The sequence below is a fragment of the Rhinatrema bivittatum genome, chromosome 1 (genome assembly GCF_901001135.1).
Source record: "Rhinatrema bivittatum chromosome 1, aRhiBiv1.1, whole genome shotgun sequence".
Lineage (NCBI taxonomy): Eukaryota > Metazoa > Chordata > Amphibia > Gymnophiona > Rhinatrematidae > Rhinatrema > Rhinatrema bivittatum.
This window is the reverse complement of record NC_042615.1, coordinates 56,401,954-56,427,738: the sequence shown is the minus strand read 5'-3', so window position 1 is coordinate 56,427,738 and position 25,785 is coordinate 56,401,954. Positions and strand designations below refer to the sequence as shown.

General features: G+C 41.2%; 1 protein-coding gene across 5 annotated transcripts in view; it reads left to right on the top strand.

Moving 5' to 3' along the window:
• The window catches only part of SH3D19 (SH3 domain containing 19), a 247,586-nt gene that overhangs the window by 199,697 nt on the left and 22,104 nt on the right, over positions 1-25,785 (top strand). For all 5 annotated transcript variants that reach the window (XM_029605834.1, XM_029605745.1, XM_029605658.1 and 2 more), the window contains 5 exons: positions 5,932-6,062; positions 13,115-13,173; positions 17,037-17,248; positions 17,404-17,456; positions 19,303-19,489. In XM_029605834.1, coding sequence (XP_029461694.1) covers positions 5,932-6,062; positions 13,115-13,173; positions 17,037-17,248; positions 17,404-17,456; positions 19,303-19,489 — 642 coding nt within the window. The remainder of the gene's footprint in view (positions 1-5,931; positions 6,063-13,114; positions 13,174-17,036; positions 17,249-17,403; positions 17,457-19,302; positions 19,490-25,785) is intronic.

Sequence of the window (25,785 nt, the reverse complement as noted above, 5' to 3'; positions counted from 1 at the left end):
ATCTAAAATATTTTTACTGGTTTTGTTAATTTTGAAGATATTAGCATCAATGTTCTTTGTTCTAATTTCAGTCTGTACATACATATATCTTGGTAAATACACTTCTGCCATAACACATTTCTCAAATGATATAGACTGAAGGAGTTGTACAAGTTCTTACATGAGTTAGGAGTAATAAATGCTCTTGTCTGTGAATGTCATTCACAATAAGTGAAGCAAACTGTATTTTGTAAATAGTGGATGTGGTGTTTCACTTTGCTTTCATGGGTATAACATGCAGAGGACACGGATAGGCAAAACCTGATAGTGTACACTGAAATACACGTGGCATTTTGGAAACCACATGAATTTATGCGATGCCCTGCATGGGTGAAATACATAGCAAAGGCTCTTTAGCCAGTGCTGCCTTTAATGTAGCCCCGGATGCTGAGGTAATATAGGATAGGATGACACACAGCATTTTTGTAAGCTTTATTTCAGCTCTGCCCTGTGTCTGTGAGATTTTGCAAAAGTCTCAGTAAAATGCATGGAATATATAAGTACATTGTAGTTGCCCATTCTGTAAAGATTTTATTTTCATTAAACATTAGTGAGGGAAGGAAGTACAAATGGGGAAAGCCCTGAGATTGTTATGAGGGACTTGGGCATGATCATTGAGAGTGATCCCTAAATGTAAAAAGAGATGCATTTTTTGTGCCATATATCAATTCATGTTCTTAAAAAAAAAAAAAAAATCATCACTAGCAGGGCAATCAGGGGACCCCGAATCACCACTTCAGCACCCTCCCCTTCCCCCCATGGACACTGGCATGTCAATCTAAGGAGCCACAAGAATCGTCTGACCTTGAAAGAGGTCTCCTGGGCCTTCCTATCCCCTGCCGTCCCAAAGGGGAGTGGTATGAACCTATCAGACTGCAGTCCCCCCTTCCTCTTATAGGAGGGGAAGGAGGACTTCAGAGAACTTATCTTAATCCCTCTTCTAATAAGAAGTAGAAGAGGGGGACCTATCAGGCAGTAACCTCCTTCCCTACTCCCTTCTAGCAGGAGGGGAAGGGGGAGCACACAGGGTCGTTCACTCCTCTCCCCCCTTCCTCCTGGAAGGAGTGCCGTGGGCCATGGAGCATGCAGTAGTGGAGTTTCTTGCAGGAGGCCTAGGGATGCCAGTGTGCCAACTTAAATTGCAACAATTTTGCATGCTTAATTAATCATAAATGCTGCACAGATACAGTTTGATTTTTCCCATAATACCTGACCAGCCATATGCCCATGAAATCAGTCACTACAAAATGTCTGTAACATCATTCCAGTCTGAGTAGTGCCTAAAGGGCTAAAAACAATGAAATGTCCTGAGCATGTCAAAAGTTCAATATTTACTGACATAAATACTTTTCTGGGACAGTCATTGAACCCACGTACGTGGTATAAACATATTTCTCAGTGGACAAGCAGGATGCTATCAGCCACACAAGTGGGTGGTGTTATCTAACGGCACCAAGACGGAAAGCGCTCCAAGCTTAGAGAAATCTAGAAGGTCTTTCTGAGTGCAGACAGATCTTCCCATACAGCCGTCTTCTACCCGAGTCTACTCAGTCTTTCTTTCTGCTCTTGCAAATAGACGTGAATTGCGTGCTTGTATTTTTTCCAGCCATTTTTTCATTTTTTTTTCGATCTTTATTTTTAGAAAGTTTCCTAAAAGATATATATATATATATATATATATATATATAAGATTTATCCTTCCAAAATTTTAGATTTATCCTTCCAAAATTGTTTGACATCACCTCAATGATTTTCAAGATGTTGGAATATCTGGCTGCAAAAGATGTCCTAGATGCTCTAAGAAAATGTTGACCAACTTCCATGATCACTGTGTCAGACGTTTGGGCCTTTCTCATGACATAGAAAATTCCATGCGCATGTCCCCAGGACCAGAAGACCCAGGAGCCACATAATCCATTAATTTTTACAATTGCTCTACTCCTCCTCTTCTGGAAAAAAGAAAGTCTACATCTGAAGATGGACCTGTGTCCAAAATAAGGACAGAGTCTTCTCATGTTCAGTCATGACTCTGTGCTGTCTCTCTGCACAAGCACCATTCCTGCTTCAGTAAAGAAAGAGGTAAGTTGTGCTCTTTGACACCAAAGGATTCCAGCACGGAAAAAGAGAGAGATAATGCCAAGGAGCATAGTGCAGAAAAAAGGTTGGTACAAAAGCTAACGCTGTCCACAGAATCCCTTTTCGGTACAGACTGTAACCTGGCACCACTGATTAGTATAAGCGTTGCTGCTTTTCGGCGCACAAATCTCAGTGCCAAAGTTTTTTTCTTCAGCGCTGAGCAATCCAAAAAGACTAGAAATACCCTAGTGAAACCAGCAAAAGGAGAAGATACTTTGCTCCAGAGAATGCCAAATCCAGTCCCAGAATCAGAATCGGTTAGTCACGTTAGGGCCCAAACCCAAGGGTACTTTGTTTATTTGCATGTGCAAAACCATGGCAAAGGCCTTACAGAAATCAAAGTATCCCACATCTTGCGCTCTTCCTTGATCCGACTCCCTGGTCTCCTAATCAAAGAAGTTGATCCAGATTCATCTGACAAGACCCGCCTCTGCTAAAACTATGCTGCCTCTTGTAATCAGTTGGATTCCAGAAAATGCACTATCCTTTGTTTTAGCAGCGATTCCATTAATTTACTCACTACAGAGGTCAGGCTAACAGGCCTGTAGTTCCCAGCCTCCTCCTGCTTGAAGAGGAACCTCATTCGGAAACCCTCTGATACATTGAAAAGGTTAAGCCATAGAGTTGCCAGAACTTCTCAAAGCTCCCTTCGTAGTCTCAGATGTATCTCATCTGGCGTCATCACTTTATCTAGTTTTATTTTGGCTAGCTCTTCACAAACGGTCTTCTGAAAATCATTTGTGGTTTACCTTGCTTCCAGTCCTTTTCATGCCCCTTTTGCACATCGTCCTATCTTAAAAAAAAAAGAAAGAAAAGAAAAGAAATCTTGCTCCGTTTTACCATATTTGCTATTTTTTTTATTCACTCTCCTGACTACTTTCCCAATTTATCTTGACTTTTCCAGATATTATTGCCTGTCTTCCTCTTTGTGGTCTCATGTAGTTTCTGAATGCTAACCTTTTTTCTCTTACGTTTTCAGCCATTTTGTTAGAAACCATAGCAGCCTCTGTTTCTTTTATCTTTATTTACATTCCTAACAAAAAGGTTAATATCTCCTTTTAGTTTTGCCTACTGCTCCTCCACTTCCCCTACATTTTCTCATCCAATTAACTCCTTGAGGAACTCCCCCATTTTAACAGTTTTTCAGATGTCTAGGATCCTCATCTTTGAATGAAGCTTTACTGCCTGCTCTCTAATAATGAACCTCACTATCCAGTGATCACTAGATCCAACATGATCATCCACAACAAAATTAGAAACACGCTCCCCATTGGTAAGTACCAGGTGCAGTGTCTGTCTCTGCCTCCTGTGTGGCTTGTGTTACAGAACAGTTGACTGAACAGATCTCCTGGCAGAGAATCCAGGATCGCCCTGCATCTAACACTGCAGCCGGAGCGTCCCAGTCAACATCTGGCAGATTAAAATCAGCTAGCAACAGCATTTTACCTTTCATAGCCCTTTGTCAATATCCTCCATTAAATCTCTATGTATTTGCCTGCAATGGAAGTCTGAGTTTGAGTGAAGTCTCAGGAAAAGTATGCTGTTGTAAGAGATTGTTTGGAAGTTAGATTATTTTATTATCTTGAAAAGGAACAAAAACTGTACCAGCTGAAAGACGATGTTCAGGACCTATGATTATATCATTGAGGCCATTGCTTTACATCTGAGTAAAGCGCCTGTAATTTTATTAAAAGTTTAAAAGAGCTTGGAGATATATTTTGGCAGATATTTTTGCTTATTAGCATAATTGTATAATCTAGCCAGGCTGGTTGTGATTTTGTGTGCCATTTTTATTGACTGTCTTTACTAAAAACAAAACAGGTTGTTGCCAAAAATACTTCTGCCCATTGACAATGTTTCTGGTTGTCTTTCCCTTTTTTTCGTTAGCTAGGGATTCCCCACATTTGAGGACTTAATATCCTGTTTGTCCTTGGAGGAAGCAAAGGGGTTTTTTTGTTTTTTGTTTTTACCTGTAACAGATGTTCTCCAAAGACAGCAGGATGTAAGTCCTCACAACCCCCACCAGTTTCCTCTTGGAGTTAGTTTTTCAAGTTTGAGTAAATAGCTATGGAAGAACTGAGGTGGCTCAGTGTGGGATGGTGATGTGAGATGTACAGCACACACTCAACTGAGCATGAAAAAAGCTTCTAATAGCTTTTAAGTAAGTCATCCATACCATGCTCTGTTGGATGATATCACACCACATTGGATTTATATCCTGCTATACTCAAGAGAATTCCTGTTATAGATAAGCAACTCTGCTTTCCCTTCTGTCATCCCAGTGTTGTCTTTGATGGTTTGGTCATTGAAAGTCAACTAACTTAATCCATGCAGTACCCTAATGGAATAAAGGAATGTTCTTCAAGGAATTACTCTACCAGAAGGTCTTAAGCTTTAAATGGAAAAGATGAACTATCTGCTGCTCAGATTTCAGACAGGACCCCTTTAAATGTCTTGTTTTTCTCTTGAATATCTACTAATCCTGTCTGGTTTGAAAGCTAAATCAGTCAGAGCTCATCTTAGTGCCATAGCAGTATACCATGAGGATTCAGAAGGTGTTCCTATTTCCCACCAGTCTACAGTTAACAAATGTATGAAAGGTCTCGCACATCTGAAACCTCCAATAAAAGATCCTTTGTATTGCCAATAGTTTCTCTGACTGCATGTCCATAAATTTCATACACTGGACAGCAGAAGAGCTCCATTTTTCTATTTGCAAAGGATGCAGTCCCACATAATAACGGTTTCTTTCCTTTAGTTCAGTTAAATGGCGTTTTTCAATGTACATTGAATCAGATATCTAATAGGATATCTGATTGCATAACTTACTGCTACAATCAAGAAAGACTACATCATCAAAGTAAAGGCAAGGCCCATCTAGTTAGGGCTACAGAAACCTCTTTAGTATATCTGCACTGTGCTTCCATAAAAGATATCTGCAAAGCTGCTGCATGGTCTCCTCTTCGAACCTTCACTGCTCTTTACTGCCTAGATAGCATCTAGACGGCAGCTTTGGCCAGGCAGTCCTTCAAAGCTTATTTAATTCCTTCAACTCTACCCACCATCCTTAGGCAATAAACATGTATTTCAATGGCCTGCTACTGACATGGGGGGAAAAAAAAGCCCCTAATCATATCCAACCATTTGCTTCAGAGTTCCCATTTGTGTGGCCGATATCCTGCTTGTTCACGCAGAAATCTAAGTTGCCTATCTGTCGCAGGAGTTCTCCTCAGACAGCAAGCTAAATCAGTCACACAGTCTCCCCACTTCCCCTTTGGAATTGAAGCTTAGCTTGCTGTTAAAATTAAGGAGGCTCGCGCAGGTAGAGACTGCATGAGAAGGGCCGTGCATGAACTGAGACCACTAGCTGATGGAGAGCTTTCTGTCTCTGCAGCTCAGGATACCACACACTTGTGTGGCTGATTTATCCTGTTATCTACAGAGAATTCCCTGTTACAGGTAAGCAACTTCGCTTATTTAGCTGTAGAATCATCCCAGTATTTTATTTGGATACTAATTTCCACACAGCATTAAATAGAAGAGCCTAGCTAAAAACATGTGGGGATAATTACAAGATACCCACATGTCTTCTAAACCAGACTTTACTATCAGTCATTGGCATTGTGCGTTGCCTATGGTGCATGTGTAGACATAGAAATTATCAAGAGATTTTGCCTGTTGTGTTGTATATTTCTGTTTGATTGCCCACTGACTGAGACCCACCTGTACCTCCTGAAATATGATTCTGTCTTACAGAGGAAGCTGATGATTTGGGCCTTTACTCGGGTGAGAGTGTTCATCTGCTGGAGAAAATAGATAACGAATGGTACAGAGGAACATGCAGGGGACTCACTGGGATATTTCCTGCCAGCTACGTCCGAGTGATTGTATGTTGACCATTTCCAGTTCAGTTTTTTAACCTATCACTTTTTTTTTTTTGTTAAAGAAACTTGGCATTCTATGGTGTTTCTGGAATGTTTGCTGCTCTTCTGTAAACTGCTTCAGTGAATAGTTCTAGATTTCTTCTCAGTGTCACCACTTCCCTTTTCTAGTTTCTGAATGTAGATAACCAAAGTATTTCTGGGTGTTATCTGGGTTAAAGCAAGTGATGCATAGCTCCTACCAGAGCTGTCTGGCTGTTGACTATGTATGCACTCACTGGACAAGTGTGCACCCAACTATTCTTGGATGCTGAGCATTGGCGGTATTGTACTGAAGGGAACTATGAAGACTGCAAAGCAATGTGACAAGGCAATAGCAAAAGCCAGAAGGAGTATCTAGCAAGAAAAAGGAGGTGATAAATCCCCTTGTACAGGTCGTTGATGAAGCCTCACCTGGAGTATTGTGCTCAGTTCTGCAGACCGTATCTCAAAAGGGAGAGATAGGATGGAGGTGGTCCAGAAAGGCAACAAAAATGGTGGGGGGTCTCCATCAAATGACTTATGAGGAGAGGCTGAAAGATCTGAATAATGTATACCCTGGAGGAGAGGAGGTGCAGGGGAGATGTGATACAGACCTTCAGATACCTGAAAGTTCTAATGATGCACCATCAACAAACTTTCTCTGATGGAAAGAAATCAGTAGAACTAGGGGTCACAAAATGAAATGACAGGAAGGATGATTCAAACCAATATCAGGAAATATTTCTTCACAGAAAGGGTGGTGGGTGCCTGGAATGCCCTTCCAGAGGAGGTGGTGAAGATTGAAATCTTTTACAGTTTTTAAGGGACATGGGATAAAAATTGTGGATCCCTCAAGTCTAGAGGATGGGAAAGAAGAAAAAAGTGCATGGAGGTAACTTGCTGGTGTGGCGGTTACTACCCTTAACCAGTAAGCCTTTATGCTGTTGATGCAACTCCATCATTGCTCTCTGATGCAACAGCAGGGGGGAAAGAGGAATTAGATACAGACAGCAACCAACAAGGACATTGAATTGCACAGTCTGGGGAAACTGATAATTATAAAGATGGCTTGTATGGCCAGCAGTTACTATCATAAGCTTACTGGATGGAGCATTTGGTCCTTTTCTGCCATCATTTCTATGTTTCTATGAGCTTAGGAAGCCGAGAGGCAAGGTGGGGAGGGTCCTTTATAGCTGAGTGTTAGGTAGCAGCACAATTTAAAAATCTAACATCCCTTAAGTGGAAATGTGTGCTGGTATTACCTTTTGGTGTTGGGACACATGCTTGAATGGCACGTGTTTTTGCATTGATGGGGGAGGATAATCTGTTTAGCATGTGCCCTTTTGATCTTGGTTTCATTATCTATGGTTTCAGAAATGCCCCACATTTAAAATTGTTTTTCGCTGTCTTTTGTTTTTGTCATGTCATTTCATTGATTCATTTTTTTCATCAAGTGAAAAAAAATTTTTTTCACCAAAAAAATAATTTCCAGTAATATTCACCCCTAGAATACCAGGGAAAGGGAGGCAACAAAAATGTTCAGGTTTCCAGGACCAAAAGCTACAGAAGGAAAAAGTGGTGATCAAGTGAAATTTGATTCATGCAACAGCATCAACTACTCCACAGGAAGCTTGAGCACTCATAGACTAAACATTTCCATGGTCCAGTGGTTTAAAGATTTTAGAGTACTCACATGGGCTGTCACTGGCAAAACTCACTGCCTTGCTTTAGTTTGACCTCCGGTTACATTGCTAGTGGGGTGACGTGAAGTGAACACACACCAAAAAAAGCAAAGTAGTTGGTTAGAGCTGAGACCTTTCATTAGGGCTAGTGAGTAGGCTGTATGCAGGTCAAAAGATTGTGCCATCTCATTTGGGGCAAATCTCTGTGTCATTTACATTTTTTCCTCAATTTTTTTTTTATTTTTAATTTTTGGAAATGCGCACAATTTCATGGTTTTCCTCAATTTTTTTATTTTTAATTTTTGGAAATGCGCACTAGTAGAGATGAATGCGCATATCTACTAGTGAGAGAGACAAATTTGAGATGTGGCATGAGGAAAGAACCTCAAATACTCCTGAAATCTTGCATTTTTCGCTTGCCTACATAAATAATCAAGGTTTCATGGGGAAGTCTTGCCTTACCGATCTTTTAGCTTTTTTTTGAAGGTATAAATATGTAGATAAAGGTGAGCCGGTTGATATAGTGTGTTTAGGTTTGCATTTGACAAAGTCTCCAATGAGAAGACTCCTCATGAAATTAAAGTCATGTGATTGGGAGCTGGTTAACAGACAGGAAGCAGAGGGTGGGATTAACTGGCCAGTTTTCCAGATGGAGAAAAGTCGTCACTGCAGTACCACTGGGATTTGTACTGGGACCTGTGCTGATTTGGAAAGGGGGATGACAAGGTAGGTGATCAAATTTGTAGATGACACAAAATTATTCACTGTTGTTAAAACAGTGGATTGTGAGGTACTGCAGAGCAGTCTGTGAGGGACAGATGAAATTTAATGCAGTGATACCAAAGGGGGGAAAAAATCCCAACTGCATTTACACCATGTTGAGTTCTGTATTGGGAGTCATCATCCAGGAAAAGGACCTTAGAGTCCCTGTGAATAAAATGTTGAAATCCTCAGCTTAGTGTGGAGTTGCGATGAGAAAAGCAAATAGAATGTTTAGAATGATCCAAAAAGGAATATATAACAAAGTAACATAGTATTGTAAGAACATAAAAACATAAGAAATTGCCAAGCTGGGTCAGACCAAGGGTCCATCAAGCCCAGCATCCTGTTTCCAACAGAGGCCAAAACCAGGCCACAAGAACCAGGCAATTACCCAAACACTAAGAAGAACCCATGCTACTGATGCAATTAATAGCAGTGGCTATTCCCTAAGTATAATTGATTAATAGCCATTAATGGACTTCTCCTCCAAGAACTTATCCAAACCTTTTTTGAACCCAGTTACACTAACTGCACTAACCACATCCTCTGGCAACAAATTCCAGAGCTTTATTGTGCATTGAGTCAAAAAGAATTTTCTCCGATTAGTCTTAAATGTGCTACTTGCTAACTTCATGGCATGCCCCCTAGTCCTTCTATTATTCGAAAGTGTAAATAAACGAGTCACATCTACTCGTTCAAGACCTCTCATGATCTTAAAGACCTCTATCATATCCCCCCTCAGCTGTCTCTTCTCCAAGCTGAACAGCCCTAACCTCTTCAGCCTTTCCTCATAGGGGAGCTGTTCCATCCCCTTTATCATTTTGGTTGCCCTTCTCTGTACCTTCTCCATCGCAACTATATCTTTTTTGAGATGCAGCGACCAGAATTGTACACAGTATTCAAGGTGCGGTCTCACCATGGAGCGATACAGAGGCATTATGACATTTTCCGTTCTATTAACAATTCCCTTCCTAATAATTCCTAACATTCTATTTGCTTTTTTGACTGCTGCAGCACACTGAGCTGACGATTTTAAAGTATTATCCACTATGATGCCTAGATCTTTTTCCTGAGTGGTAGCTCCTAATATGGAACCTAACATCGTATAACAACAGCAAGGGTTATTTTTCCCTATATGCAACACCTTGCACTTGTCCACATTAAATTTCATCTGCCATTTGGATGCCCAATCTTCCAGTCTTGCAAGGTCCTCCTGTAATGTATCACAGTCTGCTTGTGATTTAACTACTCTGAATAATTTTGTATCATCCGCAAATTTGATAACCTCACTCATCGTATTCCTTTCCAGATCATTTATTTATATATATTGAAAAGCACCGGTCCAAGTACAGATCCCTGAGGCACTCCACTGTTTACCCTTTTCCACTGAGAAAATTGACCATTTAATCCTACTCTCTGTTTCCTGTCTCTTAACCAGTTTGTAATCCATGAAAGGACATCACCTCCTATCCCATAACTTTTTAGTTTTCGTAGAAGCCTCTCATGAGGGACTTTGTCAAACGCCTTTTGAAAATCCAATACACTACATCTACCAGTTCACCTTTATCCACATGTTTGTTTACCCCTTCAAAAAAATGAAGCAGATTTGTTAGGCAAGACTTCCCTTGGGTAAATCCATGTTGACTGTATCTCATTAAATCATGTCTTTCTATATGCTCTACGATTTTGATCTTGAGAATAGTTTCCACTATTTTTCCCGGCACTGAAGTCAGGCTCACTGGTCTAGAGTTACCCGGATTGTCCGAAAGAAAAAGACCAAATGGTCCATCCAGTCTGTCTAGCAAGCTTCCCATGGCAGCAACTGCCACTCCATGCAGGTTACACCCATGTGTCTGTTAAGGGTAGTAACTGCCGCTCTGTGCAGGTTATCCCCATGCTTTATGTTAAGGATAGAGATACTTACAAGCAAAAACCAAGCATCTGTCAAACCCATAACAAATTTACTGTAACAGTTTCATAATGAGCGGCCTTCTTGATTATTCAGACAAAGCTGCTTGAACATTGCTTACTTTTGGACTTGGCTGTAGAAGCTTTGTCCCTAATATTAGTGTATCAGTACTCCAGACCGTATGTTGGCTGTTTTCAGAATCCAATACCCTTTTTTCACCGCCCCGCCAACAAAGGGTAGAGCGATGTTGCAGTTGTGTCAAAATCATGAAGGCTAATTGGTTAAGGGTAGAAATCCCTCATGCCTTCAGGTTGAGGGTATTAACTGTCACTCTGTGCAGGTTACCCCATGCACTCTTTTCTTCATTATCATTCTCAAGCCTTAAGGGATCCACAGTGTTTATCCCATGCTCTTTTGAATTTGTTTACTGTTTTCGTCCTCCGCATCTCTTCCAAAAGGGCATTCCAGGCATCCACCACCCTCTGTGAAGAAATATTTACTGATGTTGGTTCTGAGTTGTCCCTAATGGAGTTTCATTTCATGACCCCTAGTTCTACTGTTTCTTTTCCAATGGAAAAGGTTCAAAGCTTTGTGCATAAATCCTTTCAGTTACCTGAAGGTCTGTATCATATCCCCCCTGCACACCTCCTCTCTTCCAGGGTGTACATATTCAGATTCTTCAGCCTCTCCTCATTAGACATGTGAATCGGAACCGGAATCTGTTCTGATTCCGGTTCCGATTCACATCGTGAATTTTTTTTTGTGCGGCCCGATCGGGTTTTTTTTTTTATCGGCTGTGCCCGAGTCGATAAACAAAAAACCCACCCCGACCCTTCAAAACAGGTCCCTTAGCTTCCCCCCCCCCCACCCTCCCGACCAGCCATTTTTAAAGATGGCGCCGGCCATCCAGTGCTCCTACCATGTGTCAGGGGCCGGCCAATGGCACGGATACCCTGTCACATGGTAAGGGCAAAGGGCCATCGGCACCTTTTTTATTAGTGGCAGCAGACAGCCCGAGAGCGGGAGATCGCTCCCGGGACCACCAGGTAATTTAAAACGTTTTGGGGTGGGGGAAGCTAAGGGAGCTGGACATTCCATGAAACTAATAACCAGCAGATGAAACTAATAACCAGCAGATTAAAATGAAATCTTAGGAAGTACTTTTTTTTTTTTTTTTTACTCTGCACAATCAGGCTGTAGACTCTATTGCCAGAGCACATAAAGCGGGGTTTAAAAGAGGTTTCTAGAGGAAAAGTCCATAAAATATTATTAGCCAGATAGACTAAAGGAAGGTATTGCTATCCCAGGAAGCAGGTAAAAGGAAATAGGTCTACTTCATAGGATCTGCCGGATGCTTGGCTGCTGTTGGAGACAGGATGCTAGGCTTGATTGATGGACCTTGGTCTTACCTAGCATTGCATTTCTTACGTTCTTAGGCCTAATAAATGTCTCTTCGCTACTAAGGAAAAGATGCAGGGTTTCAGGACTGCTAGAGGTTCTTTATTTATGCAATGTCCTGCAAATTTGTATCTTTCACTAGCCCTCATAAAAGTGTCATTGCTATCAAGCTATTTCTCTTTTAACTAATTTTCGGGCCGATACAGTAAAATTCGCGGGAGAGCCGGCACTCCGAGGTGAGCGCCCTCTCTCCCAACAAGCACCCAGGCCACTCTCGTGGGTGTGCGATCGAGTATGCAAATGAGGGCCCGCGGTAAAAGGAGCGGCGGCTGTCAGCGGGTTTGACAGCTGACGCTCAATTTTACCGGCATCGGTTCTCAAACCCACTGACAGCCACAGGTTCGGAAAACGGACGCCGGCATAATTGAGCATCCATATTCCGACCCTCGGGCCGCTGGCCGATTTTAAAATTTATTTTTTTTTTAATTTTTGATTTTTTCTTCTAAATTTTGGGGCCTCTGACTTAATATCGCTATGATATTAAGTCGGAGGGTGTACAGAAAAGCAGTTTTTTCTGCTTTTCTGTTTACTTTCCCGGTGCCGGCAGAAATTAACGCCAGCCTTTGGGCAGGCTTTAATTTCTGAAAGTAAAATATGCAGCTTGGCTGCACATTTTACTTTCTGTATCGCGTGGGAAAACTAATAGGGCCATCAACATGCATCTGCATGTTGCGGGCGGTATTAGTTTCGGGGGGGGTTGGCCGCGTGTTTTCGTCAAAAACGCACGGCCAAACGCACTGTACTGTATCGGCCTGTTTATTTGGGTGGGGCTAACACAGTACTTCCTGCCTACCACTGGATTGTTATTAGTTTCTTCTTGGCATTTCTTCCATATTCTGTAGCAGCCTTTTCTGTGCCTGCTCAGTTGGAGTCTGATACAGACTAGAGAAAAGTGTTGGATATGGCCAAGATACTTTTCTCCTACTTGGAAAGATATTTTAATCTGTTCTTTTATACAACATGTTTGTATCTTAATTGTGAATGAAGTAGGATAAATGCACTGTATTTTTTTATTTGAAGCATGGGGATTTGCATTCTACCACACTAACTTGCTGCGCATTATTCTGAATATTCTGCTTTTCAATTTGAAGTAAATAGTTTCTTGAAGTGTAGTGCAATATGCAAGAGCAATACAGTGGTGTATGAGCACGAACTTGAATCCCATGGCATTTTTTTCTTTTCAGTTCGGACAGTGAATGCATTTTTTTTTTTTTTTTAACTTCTAGGTTGATGTTCCTGAGTGCAATAATGAAAAAAAGGGAGCTTTTTCACAACCAACTATCAAGTGAGTTTTCATGCGTGCATGTGCAGCCACAGTCAGCTATTCTGCAATTGCAAAAAATGATTAAGTGGGGCAATCTTGGAAACAGTGGCAGGTCTTAATAGCTAGCAAGTATCGTGCCCGGAGCTGTATGCAGATACAGTATATCAACATGGTAAAAGCATACTTAATTAGCATGGCAGGCAGGGAAAGCTTTTTACTGTTTGAAATCTGGATAGCGGTTACAGCTAATCAAACCATATTTTGTGTAGTGATTTATAAGAAACATCCAGCACGGTCTGAAAATGCTCAGTTCTGCTGCTTAGTTGCACAGATTACAGATATTCTTTTTAAATCCCGTCTGAAGAAAAGGGTCTCGGAAGCTCATGTACTGCAGCTTTGTTTGTTGGTCCTTTTAATTGAAAGGTATCACAACTGTGGCTGGGTCCGGTGCTTCAGTTTGGAGCAGTGCCCTGCGGCGTGCACCTGGGTTCAGTCTCCAGGACAGGTCATTCCGCTGCCCTAACCTGGCCCAGGTTGAGGATGTTGCAAAGTTAAGAGTTCACGGTTCCTAGAGGGGAGGGAGCCACGGTTTATTGTGCAGCAGAGACATGCAGTGGCTGGACATGGGGGTCCACAATCAAATCAAATCACAGGCTTATGGAGGGAGATCTCAAGCATGGACTCCGGCTGAGGAACTGTTGCTGCAGCGACTGGACCAGACGAGGAAATATATTGAGGGAAATCTCTCCAGGTAGTTGGGTATGAAGGGCCCATGTCACAAATTCCCTGCCCCAATTCCGCCTGACCTGGAAACCCAAAAGAACAATAGGGAACCAATGTGCCAAAGCAAAGTATCTTGGACTCCCGATTCATTCAAGAATGCTTTCTGCAACAGAAACGGATAGTTGTAAAATGCTTTTAAAATAGAGGCTGTTTAGGTAGCAGTCAAAAACTACAAATGATTTTTGCTGTGCAATACTATAACATATATTCACTGGTCATAGGAAAGATAAAATAAAAAATAACTACTAATAAATCAGCGCAAGGTGGGCCTGATTTTAAAAAGCATTTACTCAAGTAAATAGGCTTTTAAAAATTGCTACAATATATGCCATTGAATTGTCCATAGGACGTAAGTGCACTTGGAAATTGCTATGATAGCATGTTACATTTACGCGTGTAACTCCTTTGAAAATCTCATAAGAACATAAGAAATTGCCATGCTGGGTCAGACCAAGGGTCCATCAAGCCCAGCATCCTGTTTCCAACAGAGGCCAAAACCAGGCCACGAGAACCTGGCAATTACCCAAACACTAAGAAGATCCCATGCTACTGATGCAATTAATAGCAGTGGCTATTCCCTAAGTAAAATTGATTAATAACAGTTAATGGACTTCTCCTTAAGAGAGGAGATATATTCCCCTAGAGTGAATGCCTGAGTGGAGACCATCATACTCAACTTTTGTTTCAGTGAAATGCCAAATGTTATTTAGCTTTTCAATATAATCAGTCTCCACCTAACTGTTTTTTTAATACATTTTTCAAAATTGCATTTTAAAACTGTACTTAACTTCCATGAAATTCCAACACTCCCAACACTGGCTGGTGTTTCATGATCTACCACTGATCAAAATAAAAATAAATCACATAAAAACAAACGATTCAGGTAACACTGGCCCATTCCATCTCCACATTTAATTTGTGAGGGGGTAACAGTATTCCATCTGTAGATCCAGAATTTGCTTCCTATTAAATAATGCTGGTAAATCATCTCCTCGGTCAGAATTATACATGCTCTATAATGAGCCATCCTAGTAAAATTTTGTAATAGACCTTTCAGTGACATGGTGACCCCATTTCTCAAAGTGACAGAGGCAGATTTTCAAAGGGGTACGCGCGTAACCCCCGAAAAGCTGCCCCTTCCACCCCCTGCACGCGCCGAGCCCTTGGGTTAGTTAGGGGGAAGGGATGGGAAGGTGGGGGGAGGCGGGAGGGAATGGAGGCAGGCTGTACGGCTCGGCACACGCAGGCTGCCGATTTTGTGCAGCCTTGCGTGTGCCGACCCCAGATTTTTCTATTAAAATCCGGCGTACTCTTCTTTGCGCCGGGTGTGTGAAAAAAAGTGCGCGCTTGTGCACTTTTTTCAAATCTGCTCCTTAGTGTGACCGGAGTAGTGATATGCCTAGACTCCGCCCAGTCAGCCAGTTCACAACACCATTCTGCCACACACATGCCTGCGTGCTCACGCACGTATGTGTGCTCTGTGTGTTCTCCTTTTGATACAGTACATCAGAATGATGTGTTAAACAAATTGTCTTTTACTGGACCTCTCTGGCTTGTATTATGATATCTGAGCAGACTCTTAAGTCACATCTGCACTGAACCAGTCTCACTCATTTCTTTCCTGAAAGTTGCTCTCGCCTCATGGTGTCTCTCTGGTAGATCTCCAGAGAAGGTTGCAAGGCACCCTGGGTGTATGTCACCTGGGCAAAAGCTTTATAACTGCTAACTAAGAAATAGTCTATTAAAATGTTTTTGGGTTTTTTTTTCAATTTTAGCATTTTGCCTTTTAAAGGAATGGTTCAGCTTTAATGTTTTGTTTTATCTAGTTGATGTGCCTCTTTGAAAGAGTAGCACTGCCATTTTTACTCAAAATTATCCAGTTGACTGCTCTTGATATATATCTTTTTAAAACTTTTATATCTATGTTGATTTTTTTTTCTTTTGGTGTGTCTTCTTTCTTGCTTGGAGAGATTTTATTTATTTTTTTACGCTTACGGTATATAAAAAGTTGTGGAAGGAAAGGTGTATGGGTTTTTTTGGGTTGTTTTTTTTAACTATAACTTATCATATATCTCCTCTCTTAAGGCCTCTTTCCATCTTCTATATTATAAAATAGTTGTTAAAAATAAATAAATAAACAGTCCTTGCAATTTGTCAGACAGGATTATGTGACTATGTATTGAAATTGTGCATCTTGTTGAGAGTTCCTTGATCTTTTAGACATAGTGTGATGTTGGGCAAATGTGGGTTCTGTCTAGTGACCACACCAGAACCTGAATTTCCTTTGAGCCTGTTTGCTAAGTAGGAAGAGCTTTTCATATTTTAGACATTTCACCTAGGAATGGGGTAAAAATCACAGAAAATAAAATCACAATTCTACTTTTCTTCAAATGAATTACTCAAATTAGTTTAAATAACTGGTAGTCTTGCTTGTATTTCAAGTTCCCACCATTAACTTTGTGGTACATTGTAACAGTCTGAAAACCTTTCCTGTGGGTATGGTTTGGATTTAGATATAGAGTGCAATATAAATGCTGATCCTGAGTCATCCCCCCCCCCCCCCCCCCACGAAAGCATCGTGAGAAACGCTCATCAGGTTAAAGCGTGTGTTGCGGTGTAAGAAAGACAAGACCTGCTTTTCCATATTTTTATCAAATAGAGAATGAAGGGAACGTCTCTATTTTCAAGCCTGTGATCTCTCGTCACATGCACAAAAAGGGGTAACCTTTCCCTTCCAACCATGCCTTGGGTTTGCAGAACATTTGTAGTGCAGCCTATCTTCATGTTGTTGCACGCATACGTATATGCATCTCTTCCTGTAGGCCCTGGTTACCTAGCAACACCATGGGCCTTAAGCTCCTTCAGATATTATGGAGCCTGACTTAATGTGATAGTGGCAAGAATCCTATGTACATTAAATAGATCATAGACTGGCCGGTCAGGTTCTTCTCAAGTGAACTAAAATCAGGCTTGAGGTTTAATCAAACCAAAATCCAAGCTAATTTATTTTTTACATTAAAATACAAGGGGAAAACTATAATTCTGACTGTTCTCTCTAAATTTTGTCTCTTACCCAGTTGCCATTTGTTTTTTTTCCCCAGGGGCCCAAGATGCGTGTCTCGGTTTGAATTTATAGGCGATCAGAAAGATGAACTAAGTTTTGCAGAAGGCGAAGTCATTGGCTTGAAGGAATATGTAAGCGAAGAGTGGGCCAGGGGAGAACTGAAAGGCCAGACAGGAATTTTCCCACTAAACTTTGTGGAAGTTGTTGAAGATCTCCCTGGAAGCAGCCCAAACAGATTCATGCTTGCAGGTACTGGGAGGTGACCAGAAACTTTCTGACAGACAGGCTATTCAGTAGCAGGACTGATCCTAGGGGGCTTCTAATACTGCCTGCTAGCTTCCCCATAGAATTTTTATTATTGTGTGTCCAGGTTATCTGACATTCACATTATCATCATCTTTTAGGATCTGAAGCACAAAGGAAGAATAAAAGAGAATCTTTCAGACCTGCTTCCCAGGTAGGCTATTTCACTGCAAGAGTTACATAAATGTTGCTCTGCATAGGCCTTAAACAGAACTTAATGTATATATTAATGAGGAACTCCCCATTACTGGATGGATGGGATCTTTGGGCACTTCTGTTTCTATACTGATGTGACCGAGGTCTCTTTTCCAAAGCAAAATGTGTAGTTTTGCCAAAAGGATTGGCATGCATTAAAAAAATGAATAGATATTTTAAAAGTGAAGAGCAAAAGTTTGCACTGCAGCTGTTGCAACCAATACTGACAAAATGGTTTCTGTGCACAGACCAAGAGTACCTCCTCCCTATGGTGCCAGATATGAGGAGATTCAGCATGGCCTGGTGGATCCCCTCCCTACATCACCAGCAAAGAGCAATGGGATCAGACATTGGCCAGATCTCACCCTTCCTATGGTGCCTATAGGCACGACAAGTCGAAAGTGGGACAGAAATGCCCCCTTCTGCCACCCACCCGTAACCCAGCACAGGAACGGATGTGCCCCCACAACACTGGCTGGCACAGCAAGACCTTGATCAAGCTGGGGAACTTATCTTATGGTACCAGTGGAGCCCATACTCAGCCTGAGCTGAAGATCCTCTCAGAGTATTTACTGGTTTTCACTTGTCATTTATACTAATGAGTAACTTACCAGTTTGTGTAGATATTCTTAGGGCAAGCCTCTCTTTGTCTTATAGAAATAGTTGAGGTTTCATCTGAAAGAATAAAATCTATATTTTTCCAAAACGTGCTTCCTTATCAGCCCACCAGGCCAACAGAGAATGACCATTTTGCCGAAATTACCCTATATTAAGGAACCATGCCACTTGTAGCTCCTCAATATTCTCTCTCCAGCAGATGATAGAGGTGAAATCCCTGTAACTTGGAAGACTAATTTACTCTGGGAGGCTTACTTCTTTGGGCAGCTCCTGGTGGAAGCAGGACCAGTGGGTAGGAGGGGGCAAGGGTCTAGTGACACTTGGCTGACTTGGTCCTCTGTTAAAGGGGGGATGGGTCTGAAACCCAGAGAATTCAGGCTCCCTCTTCCTCTCCCCTCTGCTCTAGTTTCCTGTCCCCACCCCCAAAGAGCATCAAGAGCTGCTAAGAATCTCAAGGGAAGTAAGTTATTTGTCTACCTAGCATTTATTTTTCAGTTGCTAGTGCTAGTAAAGTTTGTCTTTTTTCTTTTTTTTTTTTTTTTTTTTTTAATAAAAGGCAAAAGAATTAGCTTTTGTGGCCTTTTGACTGCTCTGTAGTGATCAGTGAGGGGATGCATTTCCATTTTTTTTATTTTTTATTTTTTTTACGTCTTGGGAGGCTGGATTTTTGAGCGGGCAAGTTGACTGCCTTCTCTGCGTCATGGTAATGATGGCCCCTGCCAAGCATAGGAAGTGCTGTTTGACATGTGGGGGATGTCGTAAGACCTCAGCATCAGCAGACCTGTGCGACTTCTGCCTTGGAAAGGCTCAACTTCAGGTGATATTTTTTGGTTGGGCTGGATTTGCATCCCTTCCCTTTGCTCATTCCTGTAGCTGTACTATTGCTTATGATTTTACAGGAAAAAAAATGGAGGCCTTATAGGTTGTGATGCTTCTTAAAGGGCGAACAAAAAAAAAATGTGGTGTTTTGCACGCCCCTTCTTCAGTCCCCTGCTCTCGTATCTGAAGTGATGGTGAAAGCTTATGTACTGTGTCATTGTCCTTGTGCCTCTTTAAAGGTACCGCAGCCTTCTAGCTGCTAGAAGACTGCACTGTGATGAGAAACAAATGGAAACTAAACTTTAATCTCCTGCTTCTTCATGGGTTTTAGCAACAATTTTTTTTTTTTTTTGTGATGTCTTTCGTAGCACAATAGATCTTCAGGAGAGTGGTATGAAGCACTTTACGATTTTGCTGCGGAGACCGATGAAGACCTGCCCTTTAGAAAAGGAGATTTTATCCTGATCACGGAGCACCTGGACGCGGAGTGGTGTAGGGGCAGGCTGGATGAGAGAGAGGGAATCCTGCCCCTCTGCTTCGTACAACCATCTGCAAGTAAGAACGAAAAAATATCACTTGATTTCTCCCCTTACTTGTGGATGAATAGAACACAGTTTTTGAATAATTTTGTCTCCAAGGAGTCCATATTCAAAGGATTTTATCCGGGTAAGTATTACCTGGACAAACCCCCAAGGTTTAAATTTACAGCCCCTCTAACCAGATAGATTGTATCCAGGTAAGTTAGTGGCAATCCTGGGGCACTCCAGAGCGGAATTACATTAGTCAGACAACTTATCTGGTCAACCCGGATAAACTTTAACAGATTATATTCAAAATATAGCTGGTTAAGTAGCAAATAAAAAATCTTTCCACAGCAGCACCTCTCTCCCCACTCTGCAAAATCACTAAAAATGGTGTTGGGCATAGATTCATCCCAACACCGATCCTTGCGGTACACCACTTAAAACCGCTCTCTCTTCAGAGAAGGTTCCATTTACCATCACACATTGTCTTCTGTCCGTCAACCAATTTGCAATCCAGGTCACCACCTCGGCACTCACTCCTAAGCTTCTCGTTTTATTCACCAGTCTCCTGTGCGGAACCGTATCAAAAGCTTTGCCGATATCATATTTCAGCAAAGCTTTTGATACGGTTCCGTTCCACACAGGAGACTGGTGAATAAAACGAGAAGCTTAGGAGTGAGTGCCGAGGTGGTGACCTGGATTGCAAATTGGTTGACGGACAGAAGACAATGTGTGATGGTAAATGGAACCTTCTCTGAAGAGAGAGCGGTTTTAAGTGGTGTACCGCAAGGATCGGTGTTGGGACCGGTCCTGTTCAATATCTTTGTGAGCGACATTGCGGACGGGATAGAAGGTAAGGTTTGTCTTTTTGCGGATGACACTAAGATCTGCAACAGAGTGGACACGCCGGAAGGAGTGGAGAGAATGAGACGAGATCTAAGGAAACTGGAAGAGTGGTCGAAGATATGGCAGCTGAGATTCAATGCCAAGAAGTGCAAAGTGGGGAGTGGAAATCCGAATGAACTGTATTCGATGGGGGGGGAAAGGCTGATGTGCACGGAGCAGGAGAGGGACCTTGGGGTGATAGTGTCTAATGATCTGAAGTCGGCGAAACAATGTGACAAGGCGATAGCTAAAGCCAGAAGAATGCTGGGCTGCATAGAGAGAGGAATATCGAGTAAGAAAAGGGAAGTGATTATTCCCTTATACAGGTCCTTGGTGAGGCCTCACCTGGAGTACTGTGTTCAGTTCTGGAGACCGTATCTTCAAAAGGACAAAGACAAGATGGAGGCGGTACAGAGAAGGGCGACCAGGAAGGTGGAGGATCTTCATCGGATGACGTACGAGGAGAGATTGAAGAATCTAAATATGTACACCCTGGAGGAAAGGAGGAGCAGAGGTGATATGATACAGACTTTCAGATACTTGAAAGGTTTTAATGATCCAAAGACAACGACAAACCTTTTCCGTAGGAAAAAAATCAGCAGAACCAGGGGTCACGATTTGAAGCTCCAGGGAGGAAGATTCAGAACCAATGTCAGGAAGTATTTCTTCACGGAGAAGGTGGTGGATGCCTGGAATGCCCTTCCGGAGGATGTGGTGAAGACCAGAACTGTGAAGGACTTCAAAGGGGCGTGGGATAAACACTGTGGATCCATAAAGTCAAGAGGCCGCCAATGAAGAGTGGGTGACTCGCCAGAATGATGGCTACTGCCTGGAGACAATACCCTTATTAAATAAAGATACACATGCTTACTGTGACTCCAACATCGCTCTAAGCTTCAACAGCAAGAGGAAATGTGGTAAAAAGGATTCACACTCACAAAGAGGGGAGTAGCTGGCTTGTTACGGCAGTTACTACCCCAAATCAAATAAGCCTGATACTTCACTTTCAATGCATATACAGCATAGTTCTCTGCTTCAACGGCAGGGGAGAAGAAAAGAGGGTTCGCACTCACAAAGCGGGGAGTAGCTGGCTTGTTACGGCGGTTACTACCCCAAACCAAATGTGCCTGATACTTCACTTTCGATGCATATCCAGCATGGCTCTCTGCTTCAACAGCATGGGAGAAGAAAAACAACCAATAAGGGCTGTATAACATAGTCTGGGTAAAACAAATAAGCATGGGTGTAGCTTGCTTATTGCGGCGGCTACTACCCCTAACTAATCAAGCTAGATATTTCACTTGGATGCAGCTCCATCACTGCTCTCTACATTAAAGGTGGGGGTGGAAGGGAAATAGAACCAAGAGCTAAGAGAAACAGATAAGTATGAGAGAAAAAAATGTGTGAAGCTTGCTGGGCAGACTGGATGGGCCATTTGGTCTTCTTCTGCCGTCATTTCTATGTTTCTATGTTTCTATATGTTTGTGTTTTAATGCTGTGATCTGCTTATAATGGTATGAAGCAGAATGGGTAGAATATAAAATATCTTAAATAAAAAAAAATAAATAAATATAATGCCAGATATCCCTTCACCCCCTCAGTCTCCCAAGCAAAGAAAAAATGTTGTGCACCATATCTCTTTAGGAGCCTGCCTACCCCACCTTCCATTTCCGAATTTGCAAAAATCAAGCTGGCTCCAAGACCCCTTCCTACTCCCTACCCTTCCCCCTGTAATCCCAGTCCGAACCCTCTCATCTCACCTGGAGCAACCCAAAAGGCCCAGGAGCACAGTATATTCCTACCATTTCCAGTGACACTAGGACTTTTGTGGGGGAGCTCTAGTTGAGGTGGGGGGCTTTTAACCAAATAGAGGCAAAAACTCTTAGTAAAAACTTTAAATATATCTGAAGCAGAAAGCCTGTGGTTGAACAGTTAGATGATCGAGAGTTTAAAGAGGCATCTAAGGAAGATAAGGCCAACACAGAAAGACTGAACAAATTCTTTGCTTCGGTGTTTACTGAAGAGGATGTTGGGGAGGTACCTATTATGGAGACTGTTTTCAAGGGTGACTATGCAGATGAACAGAACCAAATCACAGTGAACCTGGAAGATGTGGTAGGCCAGATTGACAAACTGAAGAGTAGTAAATCACCTGGACCGGACAGTATACACCCCAGGGTTCTGAAAGAACTAAAAAATAAAATTTCAGACTTATTTCAATTAATTTGTAACCTATCATTAAAATCATCCATTGTCCCTGAAGACTGGAAGGTGGCCAATGTAACTCCAATATTTAAAAAGGGCTCCAGGGCTGATCTGGAAAAATATAAACCAGTGAGCCTGACTTCAGCACTGGGAAAAATCATGGAAACTGTTATAAAGAATAAAATCACAAAACATTTAGATAGACAAGGTTTAATGGGACACAGCCAGCATGGATTTACCCAAGGGAAGTATTACCTCACAAATCTACATATTTTTTGAAGAGTGAATAAACATGGACAAAGGTGAACTGGTAGATGTGGTGTATTTGGATTTTCAGAAGGCGTTCAACAAAGTCCTTTATGAGAGGCTTCTAAGAAAATTAAAAAGTTATGGGATAGGAGGCGATGTCTTTTGTGGATTGCAAACTGGTTAAAAAACAAGAAACAGAGTAGGATTAAATGGTCTGTTTTCACAATGGAAAAAGGTGAACTGTGGAGTGCCACAGGAATCTGTACTTCGACTGGTGCTTTCTAATCTATTTATAAATGATCTGGAAAGGGGTACGACAAGTAAGGTGATAAAATTTGCAGATGATTCACAAAATTATGCAGAGTAGTTAAATCTAAAGCGGATTGTGATGAATTGCAGGAGGTTGTGAGACTGGAAGATTGGGCTTCCAAATGGCAGATGACATTTAATGTGGTCAAGTGTAAGGTGATGCATATAGGGAAAAATAACCCTTGCTGTAGTTAATTACACAATGTTAGGTTCTATCTTAGGAGTTACCACCAAGGAAAGAGGTCTAGGCATCATAGTGGATAATACATTGAAATTGTTGGCTCAGTGTGCTGTGGCATTCAAAAAAGGAAACAGAATGTTGGGAATTATTAAGAAACGAATGGCAAATAAAATAGTGGATGTCACAATGCCTCTGTATCGCTCCATGGTGAGACCACACCTTGAATACTGTGTGCAGTGTTTGGTTTTCACATCTCAAAAAAGATATAGTTGCACTGGAGAAAGTGCAGAGAAGGGTGACTAAAATAAGTGGCATGGAACGGCTGCCCTATGAGGAAAGGCTAAAGAAGTTAGGACTGTTCAGTTTGGAGAAGAGACAACTAAGAGGGGACTTGAACAGGTTAATGTAAATTGGTTAGTTACTCTCTCAGATAATAGGACTAGGGGGCACTCCATGAAGTAGCTCATTAAAACAAATTGAATAAAATTCTTTGTACTCAGCGCATAGATAAGCTTTGGAATTCATTGCCAGAGGATGTGGTTACAGCAGTTAGTGTAACTGGGTTTAAAAAAGGTTTGGATAAGTTCCTAGAGGAAAAATCCATAAACTGCTATCAATAAGGAATAGTTTGAGATCTATTTAATGTTTAGGTACTTGCCAGGTACTTATGACTTGGATTGGCCACTGTTGGGAACAGGATACTGGGCTTGATGGATCCTTGGTCTGACCCAGTATGGCATATCTTATGTTCTAACCAGTTATAGTCAAATATAGATGATTAGGTTTAAAAGTTATCAGAATATTTAACCCAGATAACTTTAGCAGAATATATATATATAGATAGATATATAGATATATAGATAGATATAGATATATAGATAGATATATATAGATATATATATATATATATATATATATATATATATATATATATACACATGTTGAGTATGTGTGACAGTTATCTGACTAACTTTAGCCGTATAACTTGTCCACTCCCCCAGCTTACTGAAAATGGACCTCCTAATGTTTGTTTTGATTATTCTTTGTGGTGCATTTCAGTGTTCTTATAAAGATTTTTTTCTTGAATGTTAATTTAAAGTAATATAAAATATTAAAAAAAACAAAAGGAAAAAATGTGCAATAGTCTTTGTATAAATTATTATTATTATATTAATACACTTGCAATATGTAAGGTGACTACTTTTAATAAAGCAGGATCACAAGAAACTATAAAGAAGCATTACATGCACGCTGTAAAGGAAGGAAAATTGCTCATTTTGTCACTGATACACCGGATTATAACATTCGTCTCCTGTCTAATGTGCCACTGTGTGAAATTATTCTCTTTAAAGTCTTTTTTGGATGCTGTAATGTTATTTTACTATTACTATAAGGGTTTTTTCTTTTTTAACCGCTTTGTGTATTATTTTGATAGCACATGTACATGTTGTTCTGCCAATGAAGTTTCCTGAATCTGTTAACCTTTTTCTGTACAGAGAGATACTGGTTTCACTTTCAGCATCTCTTGACTTATTCACAGGTGTTTTGCGATGTGAAGTGGTTTGGGTTAGTTTGTTTGCCTTTCTGGTTTTGTTCCAGGTGCAAGAGGAAAAAAATGGCCTAACTGTGCAACAAGGCATAGTGAAACAAAATGATGGGTTGTGTCCATCAGCTCAGTAATTTGATTGACTGAACAGCCCTGCAGAGCTAGGTCATGGCTACTCTGACTCTCTACAGTAGGAAGCTCCTCGTCTGAGTCCTATTCATAATTCTTTGAGATGCCTCAGTCACTCAGCTTACTACAGTCTCGCCCTGCCATCTATTGATGTAAAGCAGCCATTGCACACAGCATGCTGTAGTCCATGATTTCTCTACCACTGTTCCGACTTGCAAGTGTTAGTACTGCTGGATTAATTATACTGCTTGTATAGTAATGGGTATATGAAAATATATCTGAACCAGTAAAAAAAAAGTTGATGCAGAATGGGAATGGCAGTGTTTGGTTCCTTCCATATTGCCTGCTGCAGTGTGCCATCAGTTGAGTGAGATTGTCATCCAGTAAAACAAACAAACAAACAAAAAATCAGACATTTGCACCTCAGAGTGACACGATTCTGAGGTGCAAAGGTTTCGAATGTAACACAGGAAGAATGGATATATCTCCTTAAACATGTATTGGACATACATGTATATTTTCCAGTTCGCCGAGCCTAGTGCTTAGTAGAGACGTGCTTTCATTTAAAACAGCACACACCGTCAATGACAAATTGTCTATATTGTTTCATTTCATTTAAAAAAGAAAAAAATATGAAATTTCTTTTCTATCATTTTTTACTCGCACTGTTTGCCGAAATAAAATGAAAAATAGCCCTCAAAGAAATGAAATTCAGCTATCAAGCTCCCCCCTTCCCCAGCGAAATAATATGACATGAAATATTATTTGGCCTGCACATCCCCAAGGCAGAATAGCCTCTTTTCACCAGCTTGTCAAAGTCACG